General features: G+C 49.7%; 1 protein-coding gene and 1 long non-coding RNA gene across 2 annotated transcripts; both read left to right on the top strand.

The window, feature by feature from the left end:
- The first annotated feature begins 2,452 nt into the window (after positions 1-2,452).
- Positions 2,453-5,530, top strand: LOC115402474 (uncharacterized). Its single transcript, XR_003933123.1, has 3 exons — positions 2,453-2,658; positions 5,245-5,346; positions 5,419-5,530. It is a non-coding gene; the product is annotated as an uncharacterized LOC115402474 (long non-coding RNA).
- A 2,693-nt stretch (positions 5,531-8,223) lies between these two features.
- LOC115402248 (protein NLRC3-like) lies at positions 8,224-18,250 on the top strand. Its single transcript, XM_030110761.1, has 3 exons — positions 8,224-8,284; positions 8,808-10,611; positions 18,235-18,250. Exons 1-3 carry the CDS (start codon positions 8,224-8,226, stop codon positions 18,248-18,250), a joined length of 1,881 nt encoding a protein of 626 aa, XP_029966621.1.
- Positions 18,251-18,476: the final 226 nt, after the last annotated feature.

Below are 18,476 nucleotides of genomic sequence, written 5' to 3'. Positions count from 1 at the left end.
TTGTAGCTCAGACATGAGCTAAAAAGGTTTTAACAGGTAAAATGTTGAAAATCTCTCTAAACTGCTGAAAAAGGATGAAACCATTAAAATCAGGTTGAAAAGCAGTTGGCAGTGAAACGTGTCCCGTCCTGAATTCTGACTGAAACGTGATGAAAGCAGCATCAGCTTCAGGTTCTGTGTGTGAATCATGACCAGACATGAAACCTGATCAGCTGCGTTTTAAAGCTTCAACATGTTTTGTGGCTAAAAGTCAGTTTGATTTGGTGGAAAGTCAGAAAAAAGTCTCTTGGTGGTCCTGAAGGTTCCAGACCTCTGTCTCAGGATCAGGGGGTTGGGGGGCCGTGGGGGCCTCAGTCCTCGCCCCCCATGCAGCAGGCTGTGGTTCAGGGAGGAACCTTCAACACTGTCCCTGCAGCCCTGCAGGACACTTTACCTGGTGACACCTGCAGCTCCGCCTCCTCCCCTCTGACTCACTCAGAGGAGGAAACATGATGGAGGGCAGCGGCCTCCTCACTCCTCAGCTGCTGTTGTTTAGCAGGAAGAGGAGGAGCCAGAAACATTTCAGTGGAGGAGCAGGAAGAAACCTGTCCTTCTCTGGAGGCTCTGAAGTCCCTCTGGGCTCCAGAGCCGCAGGTTGAACACCGCTGTGATCAGAGAAAACTTCTGACACCAAATAAATGTTCAGACTTGATGGTAAAACTCCAGCTTGACTTTCTGGCTGAGACTCAGGTCCTGAAACAGGCTGTAAACAGACTCTGTCAGTGATTGGCTGCTCTGGGTGAGTCAGAGCAGAGACGAGGACTTTGTCCTCATCAGAGGTGAGAGACGGACTGAGAGGGACACCGAGCAGCTTCTCCTGTCCTCCAGCTTCCTCACATGGAGAAGAGTGTGAAGAAGAAGTGAAGAGAGTTGAGGTGAGAATCTGTCAGCTCTCTAGAAGCTTCCACAGCGGAGCAGAGACTTCTTCACTTCTCTTCTTCTCTTTCATTCACTCCATCACAAACCTGACAGCTGCTGTCTCCTCCTCCACCTGCTGGACTAACATTTAACATCAGGTAAATAGTGGCCTCTTCACTTTCTGCTGTGGCTGCAAAAAACAAACAAACAAAAAAAAAAAATTAAGAATGGATACTTTAGTTTCTGCAGGGGGCGGGGCTTCAGCCCTCCTACACCCTGATTGGCTCATGCTGGCGTCAGTCTTCAGCTCACAGTGTGATCAGGTGACCCTCCTCTCTGTGCTGAGACCTTTGAACACACACCTGGTGTAGAAATGGACTGGATGGTGACTTCCTGCTGGAATCAGGAGCTGGAGGCTTGAGGACGTTCAGAGTTTGTGTTGGAGGGAAGTTTGACATCAGAACCAGAATTCACTGATTGTCTCTGTGGACAAAGCTCCATGGACTCTGAGACAGAAGCAGCTCTTGGAAACAGAGCAACATAAAAACTAGAGGAAACAGTGAAGACATGAAGATTCAGTGATTGTACGAGGGCCAGTGGAGAATTGGGAGAAAGGGTTCGGTTTATTTACAAGGTCAATATAGAAACAACATGAAAAATGCAAAAAATGTTGCCTTTAATGATTATATAATGTTGCACTTGGGTTGTTGAACTTTGTGTTTTGGCAGAGTTGCTACAAAGTGAGGAGTGAGGATGGTCAGCTGTTTGGTTTGGTTTGGTCCGCAGCATTCAGGGCAGCAACAGCTCCAGAGTGAAAACTGTTTCTAGTCTGTTTTTTCTCCTTTAAGGCCCTGAAATGCCTCCCTGAGGGTCAGAGGTCAAACAGCTGGTTCCCGGGTTGTGAGGAGTCCCTGACGATGCTGCAGGTTCTGGATTCTTCTTCTGAGAGTCCTCAGGAAGTGAAGTCTCTGCTGGGCCTTCTTCAGGATCAGGGTGGAGCTGGCAGTCCAGGTCAGGTCTTTACTGATGGAGGAGACCAGGAAGCTGCAGTCTGGCTCCACCTCCACCCTGTCTCCATTCATTGTTCTGAGCTGGAGGTCCGGTCTGCTCCTCCTGAAGGCGAGGATCAGTTCCTTCAGCTTGGAGACGTTCAGGATGAGGCTGTTGATGGAGCACCAGACCGACAGTCGCTCCTCCTCCACCCTAGAAGCAGAGGTGTGATGGAGCTGCTTGGGTGGGGGGGGTGCAGTCGTGGGTGTAGAGGAGGTGACTGAGCACACAGTCCTGTGGACAACCAGTGGTCCTCCATGCTGAGGACAGCTGGGGTCCTACTCTCACCCTCTGGGAGTGGCCGGTTCAAAACCCTGAATCCAATTCCAGATGTGAGAGAGACCAGGTCCCTCTGATCCAGTTCCAGATGTGAGAGAGACCAGGTCCCTCTGATCCAGTTCCAGATGTGAGAGAGACCAGGTCCCTCTGATGCTCAGTCCTCTCACAGTGATGGAGGACGGTAGGATGTGTTTCAAAGAGTTAGGACTCTTTCTTTAGGGGACAGAAATCAGGTCTCCTTCACCAACATTCAAAGGTAGTTTGAAGATCAGACAGGTCATAGGTCAAAATGGTCATATTTAACTGTGTGTGCATGCATGTGTGTGTAGGTGTGTGTTCTGCCATGGATCAGTGTGAGGACAGAGAGGAGGGAGTCCGTCCCTCTGAAAGGACTCTGTGTGGAGAACATGAGAACCAGACCACAGCTCAGAGGTGAGACTGTGTGTGTGTGTGTGTGTGTGTGTGTGTGTGTGTGTGTGTGTGTGTGTGTGTGTGTGTGTGTCAGGAAGTTGAACCCAGCTGTGTTTCCCTGAAGAGTGACTTTTCAAAGGACTTACCGATAGTCTGAAGAACACAGTGAGTTTTATCCGGTTTCCGTCCCCGCCACAGCACTATTAAAGATCACAGATAGCCTTCTCACAGCAGCTGACCCCGGTTTGACCTCCATCCTCATCCTTCTCCATCTCAGTGCGGCCTTTGACATCGTTTCTCAGCCCATCTTCCTCAATAGACTCTCCTCCATTGGCATCACACACACCCCCCTCCACTGGTTTCACTCCTCCCTCACTGGCCGCACTCAGTTCATCCAGCTCAAGTCTTTCACCTCTCAGCCCTCCCCTCTCACTTCTGGTGTGCCCCAGGGCTCCGTCCTGGGGCCCCTCCTCTTCATCATATACCTCCTTCCCCTCTGCAGTATTTTTCGTAAACATGGTATTAACTTTCACTGCTACGCGGACGACACCCAGCTCTCTCTCTCTCCAGTAAAGCAAACTCCACTCTCCCACCCTCTTCCATCACCCTCTGCATCTCTGAAATCAAATCCTAGTTCACCTCAAATTTTCTGAAATTGAACAGTGATAAAACAGAACTTCTACTTGTTGGCACCAACTCCTCACTCTCCAAATCTAACAGGTTTTCCCTCACCATCGACAGCTCCTTGGTGTCCCCCTCCCCTCAGGTTAAGAGTCTGGGTGTCGTCCTCGACAGCACACTTTCTTTTCACTCCCACATCAATAACATCACTCGGTCTTCATACTTCCACCTACGTAACATAAACCGCCTCCATCCCTCTCTCACCCCTCACACTGGTCCACAGCCTCGTCACCTCCCGCCTCGACTACTGCAACTCACTCCTCTTTGGTGTCCCCCACAAATCCCTCCATCAGCTCCAACTGGTCCAAAACTCAGCAGCTCGCATTGTCACCAAAACCCCTTCCTTCACCACATCACCCCCGTCCTCCAGGAGCTCCACTGGCTCCCTGCTAAATTCCGGATCATTTTCAAAATACTTCTGTTTGCTTTTAAAGCCATCCACAATATTGCCCCCCCACCCCCCATCTGTCTGATGTCCTTCTCGTTGCCACTCCCTCACGCTCCCTCAGGTCTTCCTCCTCTCTCCACCTCTCTGTGGCCCGCCTCAGCACCATGTGGAGCAGAGCTTTCAGCCGCTCTGCTCCCCGACTCTGGAACTCTCTCCCATCAGACATCCGCAACTCTGACTCTCTTCCTCAATTCAAATCCAAACTCAAAACCCACCTGTTTCAATCTGCTTATCACCCGTGATCTCTCTCTCTCTGCTGTGCTACGCTGTCTTTTTCAGTTCAGTTCAGTTCAGAAAACTTTATTGATCCCATAGGGCAGTTCATCTGCAGCACATCTCAAGCAGTTTCACACATATATACAGCATGAGACAGTCCAGTTCAGCTACAAGTGGAACTCAGGTTGAACAATAATAAAACAAGCAATACAATAAACAATTTAAGAAAGGAGTTTGAAAAACGATTAGTCTTCTGAGCTGGAGCATAATACCGGCGTCCAGAAGGCATCAAGATAAACTCTGGAGTCAGAGGATGAAGAGGCTGAGCCAAGATACTCTGTGCTTTACTCAGCAGCTGCTGCTCCCACAGAAAACGCAAGTCTCTCAGTTTAACACCTGTGATTTTAGAGCAGGTCTTGACAATGTTCTGCAGTTTGTTTTTGTCCCTCACAGACAAGGATTGAAACCAACAGATAAAAGAAAATGTGAGTAAACTCTCAATAAACGAGCAGTAAAAATTATTTAAAAGAGTTTTGTTCACATTAAAAGAGTTCAACCTTCTCAACAAGTCGGTCCGCTGCTGCCCACGTCTGACAATGTGCTCAGTGTTCATGTCAAATCTTAACTTGTCATCCATCACCGTGCCCAGATATTCATAACTATTGACAATGACCACGTTTTCTCCATGGATGACACTGACACTGTGGGAGGAAGTTCGTCTAAAATCAATGACCATGTCCTTAGTTTTTAAAACATTTAAATCAAGGTAATTTTCCTCGCACCGCTTAACAAAATGGCCTGAAGCAGGACCATGATTTCCCTCCTGTCGTGACAGTAGAGAAACCAGAACTGTGTCGTCTGAAAATTTCATCTCATCTTGTTTTATTTATTTGTAATGTGATTTTAATCTTGTGCAAAGTGTCCTTGAGTGTTGTGAAAGGCACTATGAAATAAAATGTTTTATTATTATTATTATTATTATTTCCTGTTGTCTTCTGCATTTCATGTCTTCAGTCAGAAAATGATTCAGTCTTCATGTCACTGAAGCTAAAATCCTGCTGAAGTTTCAAACTGTTCAACCAGGACCGGCGATTAGGCTGGGCATCCGGGGCACTTGCCCAGGGCGCCGGGCCATAGGGGGCGCCTGACGCCGTGAGGGGCGCCGGCCAGGGTGCGACGTTGTGACGACCCGTTTGAGCAGCGCACTGCTCTTCCTCTTCCTCCATCTCTCCACTCAGTCTGTTCCTGATGTTTGTTTTCAGCTCTGACTCTGAGTTTCCGTCCAGCTGTGAGTCCCTGAAGAGTGACGGGTCTATGAAGGAACCCCTTCACTTTAAATCAGGACCAGGACCTGCTGATGAGGGGTGAGGATCAGTGTTGGTGTCAGGATTCATCCTCAGAGCAGCAGCTTGAACAAAGTCAACATGTTTCTGCAGCGTCAGCCAGCAGAGCTCCCAGGTTCTCCGTGGAGGCTCCGCCCCTCAGCATCCAGCACATCTGGACTCCATCTTTGTGGTGAGAACAAGTCTCCATTCAACACTTTACTGTCTCATCAGGGAGACAGGAGACGTTGTTGTGACTTGCTGCTGAAACATGAAGCAGACTCTCAGCTTCTTAAGCCCCGGTCACACCGCCCGAACTTTGCTGGAGCGTCCCTGGAGCGGTGAAAAAAATCCATCACCGCTTGTAACCGTTCACCACCGTTCACCACCGTTTAACAGAAGCTGGCCTCCGTTCAAGCAACGCCGTAAACGCTCGGAGGCCACCGCTGATGTTACACCCCCTCCAATGGCTGCAACGATCAGCCAGACCATCATACATTTTTTTTGTGTTTTTGCGCAGGAGCACAGCAGCAGGTTGTTTTTCTGTAATCTAATGTATTAGAAATTAACATAAATAAACAAAATATTAAGTCAAGAGGATCAGCAAACCTTTTAATGCCTCATGTCTGCTTTATTAATGCCTCAGATCAGGTTTTAAAATTTATTTGACTTTTTACAGCGCATTTGCGCATCGTCACCTCTCACACTCCGCACACTTGTTTCCTTGATAAACACGCACACACACACCAACACACACAAAACAGTTGTGTTATTAACCGTCAATAATAATCAAGAACATATTAAAATTAGTAAAAAAAGTCTCCCCGGCTGCGCCCCAGGACGGACACCCCCCACACGGTCCGTCCTCACCCTGTTCATTCGATTCTGGGACTGCAGGCTCCACAGGACAAAGGGATTTATTCAGAAAATATGTTCGTTCTCAAATTAATTTGTGGAAACGAAAAACACTTGGTTTGCTGTACTTTGATGGAGGATATAATATTTTACCTGAATCTGGAGATTCCTCTGGACAGGAGGACACTCCTGTCGGTCCTGCCCGTGGACTGGCTTCGGTTCTACTGCTGGGATCCGTGCTTCTTGTGCTGGACCGTCCAACGGACTGTCCTCAACATTGTCCTCGGCTTTACTTCTTATTGTCTCATGCTAGCTGTTGCCAAAGCTGTCCGTCCCTGGGAGAGGGATCCCTCCATACTGTGGTTCTCCCCAAGATTTCTTCTTTTCCCACTGGGTTTTTGGAGTTTTTTCTTGCCGGATGTGAGGGTCTAAGGCGGTGGTTGCTTCGTTCTGTCTCGTTACTGTAAATATTGACATATTACCATTATGCTTATTCACTGTTTTTACTTTTACCGACCAATGTAACATCTTGAAGCCTCTGAGGCAGCTGCTGTTGTGATACTGGGCTGTACAAAAATAAATTGATTGATTGATTGATTGATCTGTAACTGGCACATCTGGAGACGCTGCAGTGCTCCAACTACCGTGTTCACTGTTGTGTAGAGATTTGTTACATTTTTTTTTTTTTTTCACACCATTTTATGTTATTATTATCTAGTTGTAAACTGACAGCAGCCTACAGTAATTCTCTATACCTGGAGGTGACGCGTGAGCGCTTCATGCGCCACTGCAGGTTCTGCTGGACAGTCCGACACGTCTCCGCCATCCGATTCCCCCTCACTGACCTCCTGTATCATTGCTGAAGCTTCTGTTATGCCTCTTTTTTTATTGTCTTTTTTTTTTTGGGGGGGGGGTGGGGGATTTGGTTGATATTTTTGGCCGATTGTCTGCTGTCAGAGCTCGCTCCCTGTTCAGATGCGGCATATGAACCACAACAAATCAATCGCAGAAAAAAAGCAACGCGAAGCGCGTCTTCTTTATCTTTTGGAGGTATAAATGCTTTGTAATATTATGTGTGTCATTGTTAGGACCTTATTTTCTTCAGAAAAACATACAAGACACATATTTAGGAAAAGTCAAAGAATTAGAGGACAGGGGAATTATTTTAACAGATTTATTTGAATTCTAAAAACCCAAACGGTCTGTCAGAACGTCTTGGCTGTTCTGGTGTTAACAACTGTGAAAAAAATACTGTTATATATATATTACTTCAACCTTTTTCATTTATTATTCCATTCCACTATTCCACCAACCCCGTGTCCGCCCGTAAAATGCTTCCCACCGCTCCACCGACGTTTGTGCAACGTTTAATCGCCGCCCGGGCAGTGCAGCGAAGCAGCGGTGGTCCAGCGCCCTAGATTGCGTTGGCCTGGCGGACCCGAGCGTCCACGAACTTGCGTCTAGCGGTGCCAAACTTGGACTGGGCGTTGGTGGAGCGGGGTGAACGTTGCCGGGGCGGAAAATTTAACGCTTCTCACCGCTCGGAATATTTTGTGCAGCTCAAAACTTTCGGAGCGGTGGGAGGGCCCCTCCGGTAACACCAGCGGTGGCCGAGCGTTTACGGCGTTGCTTTAACGGAGGCCAACTTCTGTTAAACGGTGGTGAACGGTGGTGAACGGTTACGAGCGGTGATGGATTTTTTTCACCGCTCCAGGGACGCTCCAGCAAAGTTCGGGTGGTGTGACCGGGCCCTTAGATCCATTCAGGTCCAGAGTGAAACAGTCCAGCCTTCATCCAGCTTCCAGCGTTCTCTGATGCTGAAGCTGGTTCTGCTGGAGATCCACATGAAGTCTGACTCTGCTTCACATGTTGTCATCCTGGATTTACCTCACATCTCCAGGTGTTTCTCTGTTCCAGCTGCTGGAGGACAACATGGTGGCTTTCATGAAGGAGGAGCTGAAGAAGATGAAGAAGCTCCTGAGTCCAGATTACCCAGCATGCTTAGAGAGTGAGAGAGAGGATGAGGAGGAAGAGCAGAGGAGCAGCAGAGAGTCACTAGTGAGGATGACTCTGGACTTCCTGAGGAGGATGAAGCAGGAGGAGCTGGCTGAGCGTCTGAGGAGCAGTAAGAGGATTTGATCTCATTTCACAGGATGGAGATGAAACAGAGAAATGTTTTCAGGTAGAAGAGAGACTGGAGAGCAGAGAGCAGGACAGAGTCTGAACCAGAGGTCAGAGGTTGTTTCCAGGTCAGACACAGAAACTTAAACAGACAGAAGCAGCTAGAAAGTCTAAAACAAGAGATGGAAACCGGTGGAAGTCAGAACACAGAGAGAAATCCACACTGAGAACTGAGGAGCTCCACTGAAAGCATCTGATACCAACCGGAACAGGGAGACCAGGAACCAGGAAGGGAGCAGCTCCCACAAGTCCACATTCCCAAACATCAAACATAGAGACAACAATGGTCTCATGTCCTCTCCTTAACTCTGCTGTTCATATCATGCGAACATGTCCATCAGATCAGAGACTGTTTGGTCTCTACTGAAGATCTGGATGATCTGATGGAGGAGAAACATCAACAACACACTTTCATCTTCACTTTCAGTGTCAAACACACTCAACCCTTTTATTTATTTTATTTCCAGGAACTTCTGCTCTAATCTCTCAAAAGAAGCTGAAATGTGGCCTGAAGAAGAGGTTCCAGTGTGTGTTTGAAGGAGTCTCTAAAGCAGGAGAGTCCCCCCTCCTGAACCAGATCTACACAGAGCTCCACATCACAGAGGGAGGGACTGCAGAGGTCAACCAGGAACATGAGGTCAGACAGATTGAAGCAGCTTCCAGGACAGCAGACAGAGCAGAGACAAGCATCAGACCAGGAGACATCTTTAAAGCCTCACCTGGAAGATCTCAACCAATCAGAACGGTGCTGACAAAGGGAGTGGCTGGCATTGGGAAAACAGTCCTGACTCAGAAGTTCACTCTGGACTGGGCTGAAGACAAAGACAACCAGGACGTCCACTTCACATTTCCCTTCTCCTTCAGAGAGCTGAATGTGCTGAAGGAGAAGAAGTTCAGCTTGGTGGGACTTGTTCATCACTTCTTCACTGAAACCAAAGAAGCAGGACTCTGCAGCTTTGAAGACTTCCAGGTGGTCTTCATCTTGGACGGTCTGGATGAGTGTCGACTCCCTCTGGATTTCCAGCACACTGACTTCCTGACTGAAGTTACAGAGTGCAGCTCAGTGGATGTTCTGCTGACAAGCCTCATCAGGGGGAAACTGCTTCCCTCTGCTCGCCTCTGGATCACCACACGACCTGCAGCAGCCAATCAGATCCCTGCTGACTGTGTGGACAGGGTGACAGAGGTCCGAGGGTTCACCGACCCCCAGAAGGAGGAGTACTTCAGGAAGAGGTTCAGAGAGGAGGAGCAGGCCAGCAGGATCATCTCCCACATCCAGACCTCCAGGAGCCTCCACATCATGTGCCACATCCCGGTCTTCTGCTGGATCACGGCTACAGTTCTGGAGAAGGTGTTGAAGAGCAGAGAGGGAGGAGAGCTGCCCAAGACCCTGACCCAGATGTACATCCACCACCTGGTGGTCCAGGCCAAACTCAAGAAGGTCAAGTATGATGGAGGAGCTGCCACAGATCCACCCTGGAGTCCAGAGAGCAGGGAGATGATGGCGTCTCTGGGAAAACTGGCTTTTGAGAAGCTGCAGAAAGGAAACCTGATCTTCTATGAACCCGACCTGGCAGAGTGTGGCATCGATCTCACAGCAGCCTCACAGTACTCAGGAATGTTGACCCAGGTCTTCAGAGAGGAGAGCGGCCTGTACCAGGACAAGGTGTTCTGCTTCATCCATCTGAGCCTTCAGGAGTTTCTGGCTGCTCTTCATGTCCATCAGACCTTCATCACATCTGGAATCAACCTGCTGGAAGAACAACAGCAAATCTTCTGTTGGTCAAAAGGGTTGAAGAAGAAAGCTAATCTCCACCATCTCCATCAGAGAGCAGTGGACGAGGCCTTGAAGAGTCCAAATGGACACCTGGACTTGTTCCTCCGCTTCCTCCTGGGTCTTTCACTGCCAACCAATCAGAGTCTCCTTCAAGGTCTGCTAACACAGACAGGAAGTAGCTCACAGACCAATAAGAAAACAGTCCAATACATCAAGGAGAAGCTGAGTAAGAGTCTGTCTGCAGAGAGAAGCATCAATCTGTTCCACTGTCTGAATGAACTGAATGATAGTTCTCTGGTGGAGCAGATCCAACAGTCCCTGAGATCAGGAAGTCTCTCCACAGATGGACTGTCTCCTGCTCAGTGGTCAGCTCTGGTCTTCATCTTACTGTCATCAGAAAAAGATCTGAAGGAGTTTGACCTGAAGAAATACTCCGCTTCAGAGGAGGCTCTTCTGAAGCTGCTGCCAGTGGTCAAAGCCTCCAACAAAGCTCTGTACGTGGTTTTAGAACAAATCTGTAGAACTGAGTCCAGGAGAAACATCGATCTGGTTTTCATTGTTGGTTCTTCTCCAGGCTGAGCGGCTGTGGTCTGTCAGAGAGAAGCTGTGGAGCTCTGTCCTCAGTCCTCAGCTCTCAGTCCTCCAGTCTGACACATCTGGACCTGAGTAACAACCAGCTGCAGGATTCAGGAGTGAAGCTACTGTCTTCTGGACTGAAGAGTCCTCACTGTCACCTGGAAGCTCTCAGGTCAGGATCCAGCTGCTGCTTGATCATGTGGAGGATCTTCCTTCTTCCTGCTTGACTTGATGCAGCCATGTTTGTGCCTCCAGTCTGTCGGGGTGTCTGGTCTCAGAGGAAGGCTGTGCTTCTCTGGTCTCAGCTGTGAGCTCCAAGTCCTCCCATCTGAGAGAGCTGGACCTGAGCTACAACCATCCAGGAGCCTCAGGAGTGGAAAAGCTGTTTGCTGCAGTGGAGGATCCACAGTGCAGTCTGGACACTCTCAGGTATGGACACACAGCAGGAGCTCCTCATGGACACTGAGACCGTCCACAGCAGTGGTCCTCAACAGGTGGCCTGTGGTCTAGGTCTGGACCCAGACGCCGTCCCATACAGTCCCACAGTGGTGGACAAAGTCCTCAGCTCCATGACTGGAGGGAAAGTTCTGATCCTCCTGGTCAAATATTACTGCAGTACCAGAGAAAGCTTTGAGGTCAGATTGTTTCAGTCAAAGTACTGGAGTACCTGCTTTTGAAAAAAACTTAAGTAATGAAGTAAATTTCATTTGAATGTCAAACATTCTTGCTTTGTTCCCACAATAAATGAACACAACCAAACCACTGGAACATCTCCTGAATGGACTGAGCTGCTGGTTGAAGCTGTGGAATAAAAACTGGTAGAATCTGCTGCCGGTCCTGAGAGATTCCTGCTGAAACACACCTGAACTGACAGGAGGACAGTTACTCTGCTCTGTTTACTCTGTTTTCTGTTTATTCACAGCCAAACATAGAATTCAGATCCTGAAGATGAACTCCCATCAACTCCAGCAGGAAGTCAGATGAGTCCCATCGTCAGGCTTTACAGCGGATCAGACAGTGGGAGAAATGCTGAGTTAAAAAGAGTAAAGAAATTAAAGCCGCAAGCGGCATTGGTCGGGACCGAGCCTCCCCGCCAGCCCACGACTGAGACGTCCATCCACTAACATGGGAGTTGTTAGCATCTGTCATCCACTAACATGGAGTTGTTAGCATGCCCAGTCCACTAACATGGAGCTGTTAGCATCTGTCATCCACTAACATGGAGTTTTTAGCATGTCCCATTCACTAACATGTAGCTTTTAGCATCTCCCATCCACTAACATGGAGTAGTTAGCGTCTCCCATTCACTAACATGGAGTTGTTAGCATCTCCTATCCACTAACATGGAGTAGTTAGCATCTCCCATCCACTAACATGGAATTGTTAGCATCTTCCATCCACTAACATGGAGAAGTTAGCATCTCCCATCCACTAACATAGAGTTGTTAGCATCTCCCATCCACTAACATGGAATTGTTAGCATCTTCCATCCACTAACATGGAGAAGTTAGCATCTCCCATCCACTAACATAGAGTTGTTAGCATCTCCCATCCACTAACATGGAGTAGTTAGCGTCTCCCATCCACTAACATGGAATTGTTAGCATCTCCCATCCACTAACATGGAGTTGTTAGCATCTCCCATCCACTAACATAGAGTTGTTAGCATCTCCCATCCACTAACATGGAGTAGTTAGCATCTCCCATCCACTAACATGGAATTGTTTGCACCTCCCATCCACTAACATGGAGTAGTTAGCGTCTCCCATTCACTAACATGGAGTTGTTAGCATCTCCCATCCACTAACATGGAGTAGTTAGCATCTCCCATCCACTAACATGGAATTGTTAGCATCTTCCATCCACTAACATGGAGAAGTTAGCATCTCCCATACACTAACATAGAGTTGTTAGCATCTCCCATCCACCAACATGGAGTAGTTAGCATCTCCCATCCACTAACATGGAGTTGTTAGCATCTCCCATCCACTAACATTGAGTAGTTAGCATCTCACATCCACTAACATGGATAGCATCTCCCATCCACTAACATGGAGTAGTTAGCATCTCCCATCTGCTTTTGAGAGTCACTGAATGAAGGCACTGAGTGTCACAGTTTCATTGACAGCTGCTGTCAGCTGTGTAACTGCACTGTATGCCATATATGGTCGTGTCAGTTAGAGTGGGAGAGAGGAGAAAATAAACGTTTCTGTTTGGGAGGGCTTGTCTTCAGGTCGGCCGTGCTCAGGTCAGTGACAGGTTAGCCGGTTCCTGACAGGTTAGCCGGTTCCTGAGAGGTTAGCAGGTTACTTACAGGTTAACAGGTTACTGACAGGTTAGCAGGTTACTGACAGGTTAGCCTCCCTCTAGAACTGCCACCTTAATGTGTTGGGGGAGTTTGAGAGCCCGCATGATCCCAGGAGCTATGTTGCCGGGGGGTCTTTATGCCCCCTAGTAGGGTCTCCCATGGCCAACAGGTCCTGGGTGATGGGCCAGACTGAGAGCAGTTCAATAGCCCCTATGAGTCGAAAAGGAACAAAGGTCGTTACGTCGCCCGGTATGGCGCAGCCGGGGCCCCGCCCTTGAGCCAGGTCTGGGGTTGGGGTTTGTAAGCGAGCACCTGGTGGCCAGGTCTTTGCCCACGGGGCCCGGCCGTGCTCAGCCCAAAGGGGTGAAGTTGGCCTGACCTCCGGTGGGCTCACCACTCACCGAGGGAACCGTAGGGGTCGGCTGCAATGTGGATTGGGTGGCAGCCGACGGAAGGGTGCCCGGCGACCCGATCCCCGGACACAGAGACTAGCTCTAGGGACATGGAATGTCACCTCGTTGGGGGGGAAGGAGCCCGAGCTTGTGAGGGAGGTTGAGAGATATAGTCGGCCTCACTTCCACACACAGCCAGGGCTCTGGAACCCAACCTCTTGAGAAGGGCTGGACTCTCCACTTCTCTGGCGTTGCCCACGGTGAGAGACGGCGGGCTGGTGTGGGTTTGCTTATAGCCCTGCAGCTCAGCCGCCACGTGTTGGAGTTCACCCCAGTGAACAAGAGGGTGGCATCCCTGCGCCTTCAGGTCGGGGATAGGTGCCTCACTGTTGTTTCGGCCTACGGGTCGAACAGCAGTGCAGAGTTCCCGACCTTCTTGTAGTCCCTGGGAGGGGTGCTGGACAGTGCTCCGACTGGGGACTCCATTGTTCTACTGGGGGACTCCAACGCTCATGTGGGCAGCAACAGTGAGACCTGGAAGGGGGGTGATTGGATCGCACGGCCTCCCTGATCTGAACCCGAGTGGTGTTTCGTTATTGGACTTCTGTGCTAGTCACAGTTTGTCCATAACAAACACCATGTTCGAGCACAGGGGTGTCCGTAAGTGCACTTGACACCAGGACACCCTAGGTCAGAGGTCAATGATTGACTTTGTTGTTGTGTCATCTGATCTCCGGCCGCATGTCTTGGATACTCGGGTGAAGAGAGGGGCAGAGCTGTTGACCGATCACCATCTGGTGGTGAGTTGGATTCGCTGGTGGAGGAGGAAACCGACATACTTGGCAGACCCAAGCGTGTTGTGAGGGTCTGCTGGGAACGTCTGGTGGAACCCTCTGTCAGTGTGGTTTTCAACTCCCACCTCCGGGAGAGCTTCGCTCATGTCCCGAGGGAGGCTGGGGACATTGAGTCCGAGTGGACCATGTTCTCCACCTCCATTGTCGACGCAGCTGCCTGGAGCTGTGGTCATAAGGTCTCCGGTGCCTGTCGTGTCGGCAACCCTCGAACCCGGTGGTGGACACCAGAAGTAAGGGCTGCCGTCAAGCTGAAGACTGAGTCCTACCAAGTCATGTTGGCTCATGGGACTCCAGAAGCAGCTGACAGGTACCGGCAGGGCAAGCGAACTCCAGCCCGAGTGGTTGTGGAGGCAAAAACTGGGGTCTGGGAGGAGTTCGGGGAGGCCATGGAGGAGGACTATCGGTCGACCTCAAAGAAATTCTGGCAAACCGTCCGGCGCCTCAGGAGGGGAAAGCAGGTCTCCGCCAACACTGTTTACAGTGGAGGTGGGGAGCTACTGACCTCAACTGGGGATATTTTTGGACGGTGGAAGGAATACTTTGAGGACCTCCTCAATCCCGTCGCCATGTCTTCCGTAGAGGAAGCAGAGGCTGAGGTCCCAGAGGTGGACTGAGGTCTCAGAGGTGGACTCGTCCATCACCCAAGCTGAAGTCACTGAGGTGATTGGTAAGATCCTCGGTGGCAAGGCACCGGGGGTGGACGAGATTCGCCCTGAGTACCTTAAGTCTCTGGATGTGCAGGGGCTGTCTTGGTTGACACGTCTCTGCAACATCGCGTGGCAGTCGGGGATGGTGCCTCTGGATGGGCAGACCGGGGTGGTGGTCCCTGTTTAAAAAGGGGGACCGGAGGGTGTGCTCCAACTATAGGGGGATCACACTCCTCAGCCTCCCCGGGAAAGTCTATTCCAGGGTACTGGAGAGGAGGATCCAACCAATAGTCGAACCTTGGATTAAGGAGGAACAATGCGGTTTTCGTCCTGGTCGTGGAACAGTGGACCAGCTCTATACCCTCCATAGGGTGCTCGAGGGCTCATGGGAGTTTGCCCAACCAGTCCACAAGTGTTTTGTGGACTTGGAGAAGGCGTTCGTCCGCGTCCCTCGTGGTGTCTTGTGGGGAGTGCTCCGGGAATACGGAGTCCGGGGACCCTTGTTAAGGGCCGTCCGGTCTCTGTATGACCGGAGTAGGAGTCTGGTCCGCATTGCCGGCAGTCAGTCAGACCTGTTCCCGGTGCATGTTGGACTCCTGCAGGGCTGCCCTGTGTCACCGGTTCTGTTCATAATCTTTATGGACAGAATTTCTTGGTGCAGCCAGGGGCCGGAGGGGGTCCGGTTCGGGAACCACAGGATTTCATCTCTGATTTTTGGAGATGATGTTGTCCTGTTGGCTTCATCGAACCCGGACCAACAGCATGCACTGGGGCAGTTCGCAGCCGAGTGTGAAGGGATGAGGATCAGCATCTCCAAATCTGGGGCCATGGTCCTTGACCGGAGGAAGGTGGCTTGCCCCCTCCAGGTCGGTGGAGAGTCTCCGGTTCAAGTGGAGGAGTTTAAGTGTCTTGGGGTCTTGTTCACGAGTGGGGGACGGATGGAGCATGAGATTGACAGGCGGATCGGTGCAGCGGCTGCAGTGGTGCAGTCGTATCGGTCCGTTGTAGTGAAGACGGAGCCAAAAGGCGAAGCTCTCGATTTACCGGTCAATCTATGTTCCCACCCTCATCTATGGTCATGAGCTTTGGGTCATGACCGAAAGGACAAGATCCCGGATACAAGCGGCCGAAATGAGTTTGAGGGTGGCTGTGCGCTCCCTTAGAGATAGGGTGAAGAATTCAGTCGCCAGGGAGGAGCTCGGAGTAGAGCCACTACTCCTCCACATCGAGAGGGGCCAGCTGAGGTGGCTCGGACATCTGTTCAGGATGCCTCCTGGACGCCTCCCTGGGGAGGTGCTCCGGGCATGCCCCACCGGGAGGAGACCCCGGGGAAGACCCAGGACACGCTGCAGAGACTATGTCTCGCGGCTGGCCTGGGAACGCCTTGGGATCCTCCCAGAGGAGCTGGAGGAAGTGTCTGTGGACAGGGAAGTCTGGGCATTCCTGCTGAGACTGCTGCCCCCACGACCTGACCCCGGATAAGCGGTGGAAAATGGATGGATGACAGGTTAGCCGGTTCCTGACAGGTTTTCATTTTCATTTTATTTATTTCAACAGGAAAAGATTAAAACAAAATCTGGCCTGACTCAGCAAATGCTGGTTTTCAGCACGTTCCTGCTCAGCAGCAACACAAAAGACATACAGACAGACACACAACAGAAGGCACAGCAAACAATCAGACATACAAATGGGGGAGGTAACACTGGAGTGGGCCTGTGGCCCCCGTCACAAGTGGTCACAGCGATGACTGTCTGCCAAGTGCTTTATTAGAGTTTTTTTAAATAGTCCAGGTGTTTGAATGGTTGTTATATTCAGCGGAATCCCATTCCAGGCCCCGGTGAGCTCAGAAAAAAAGGATCTTTGCCCATAATTATTCCTGCAGTATGGTATAGGCAGGAGGTTGTTCGCAGCAGATCTCGTCGAACGCCCGGATCCTGAGCTAAGTCTTGGATCCAGAGCAGACAATGAGACCGATGGGCAACTGTTCATTTGGTGGAACTCAATCTTGATGCCATGGCTCAGGATGTAGTCCTGAAAGGTCAGTGCACCAGACAGTGATGGAGCCGTGCAGTGGTGGGTGCTCAAGTGTCTCCTTGGTTGTCAGTGTCCAAACGGGGAGACAGTATGACAAGGTGGATAGAATTATAGCATGTAAATATGTTTTTGAAACACAGAGTCAAATATGGTCGGATTTTGTTGAAAACACACAATTTCTGAGTTAGTTTCTTTACTAAATTTTGTACGTGATCATTGTACGTGAGGTGTGAATTTAAAGCTCGTGTCCGGAGTTTCCGTTCATTTCCAACGCATGTATCATTTTTCAACGGAGCTTAAATGTGTCAGTCTGGTTCGATACTACAATATAATATTAGCATAAAGCAATATAAAAAATTTTTTATGAGCCCCGCCTTCGTCTCATAGACCCCCATGTTATCCGAAAAAGCGCCGGTCAGCGTCAGCCAATAGACTTCGAGCTTCTGCATTCTCGTGCTGTCAGTCAACATGTGCGCGCAGCCAGAGAGCACAGCCGCTCGCCCAGGCAGAGGTCAGTTCGCAACACAGCAGCCGGCCCGCTTACCTCGGATATATCCACTGTCTGCTGAACATCCACCGTAAACAGCTAAACATGTAGGATGCTGTAGGACTCGGAGGCTCTCATTTTCACCCGACAGATAATTCGCGTGCACTATTAAAGGGGCGTGGCTTGGTCGCTCATGAAAGCAGTGGGAGGGCGGAAAAAAACCTCTCTCTTTCAAAACTCCGGACACGAGCTTTAAGGTGACCCCCAGATATTTGTAGGGTGGTACAACTGAAAGTGTTTGGTTTGCAATGACAACAGGATTGGAAATGAGCAGGGGTCTCCGAGGTGAATGGAAATACATGCATTCAGTTTTCTTTGTATTTATGGTTAAATGGTTGTCCAACAGCCACCCATGTAAGGACTGTAGATCTACATTAAGTTTTTGATTGATGACATCTGTATTTGGGCCAGATACAAAGATCACTGTATCATCCACATAAAGCAGTGTTTGAGAGTGTTGGATTGAGCGTGGTTGATCATTTATGTAGACAAGAAACAGTAAAGGGCCCAAAATACTACCCCGTGGGACACCTATTGAACAGCTCAATGGTTTAGGTTAGCAGGTTACTGACAGGTTAACTGATTACTGACAGGTTGGCCAGTTACTGTCAGGTTAGCAGGTTCCTGACAGGTTAGCCGGTTCTGACAGGTTAGTCGGTTCCTGGCCGATTAGCAGGTTACTGACAGGTTAGCAAGTTAACAACACTCTAGCTTCACTGTGAGTTCAGATGTGTTTCATAGCTGTACATGTTTCTTCAGGTTTGAAGACGGCTGAGACAGAGAAAGTGAGAGAATAAGACAGGTGAGAAGGAGAAAGAGAGAAAAAGATGGATGAGAGAGAAAGAGAAAGTTCATTGTTAGTATAATAGTATAAAGTTGAGCCAAATGTCACTCTCCAAAAGAATCCCAGTGGACAGTGAAAACAGAGCATTGAATCCAGAATGAAGAGTTTGTTCTTCCTCCTTCCCTCTGGACCATGTTTGGCTCCACACACAGCTGAG

Source organism: Salarias fasciatus, chromosome 15, assembly GCF_902148845.1.
Source record: "Salarias fasciatus chromosome 15, fSalaFa1.1, whole genome shotgun sequence".
Taxonomy (NCBI): domain Eukaryota; kingdom Metazoa; phylum Chordata; class Actinopteri; order Blenniiformes; family Blenniidae; genus Salarias; species Salarias fasciatus.
The sequence above is the reverse complement of the archived record's forward strand: the minus strand, read 5'-3'. Positions and strand labels throughout refer to the sequence as shown.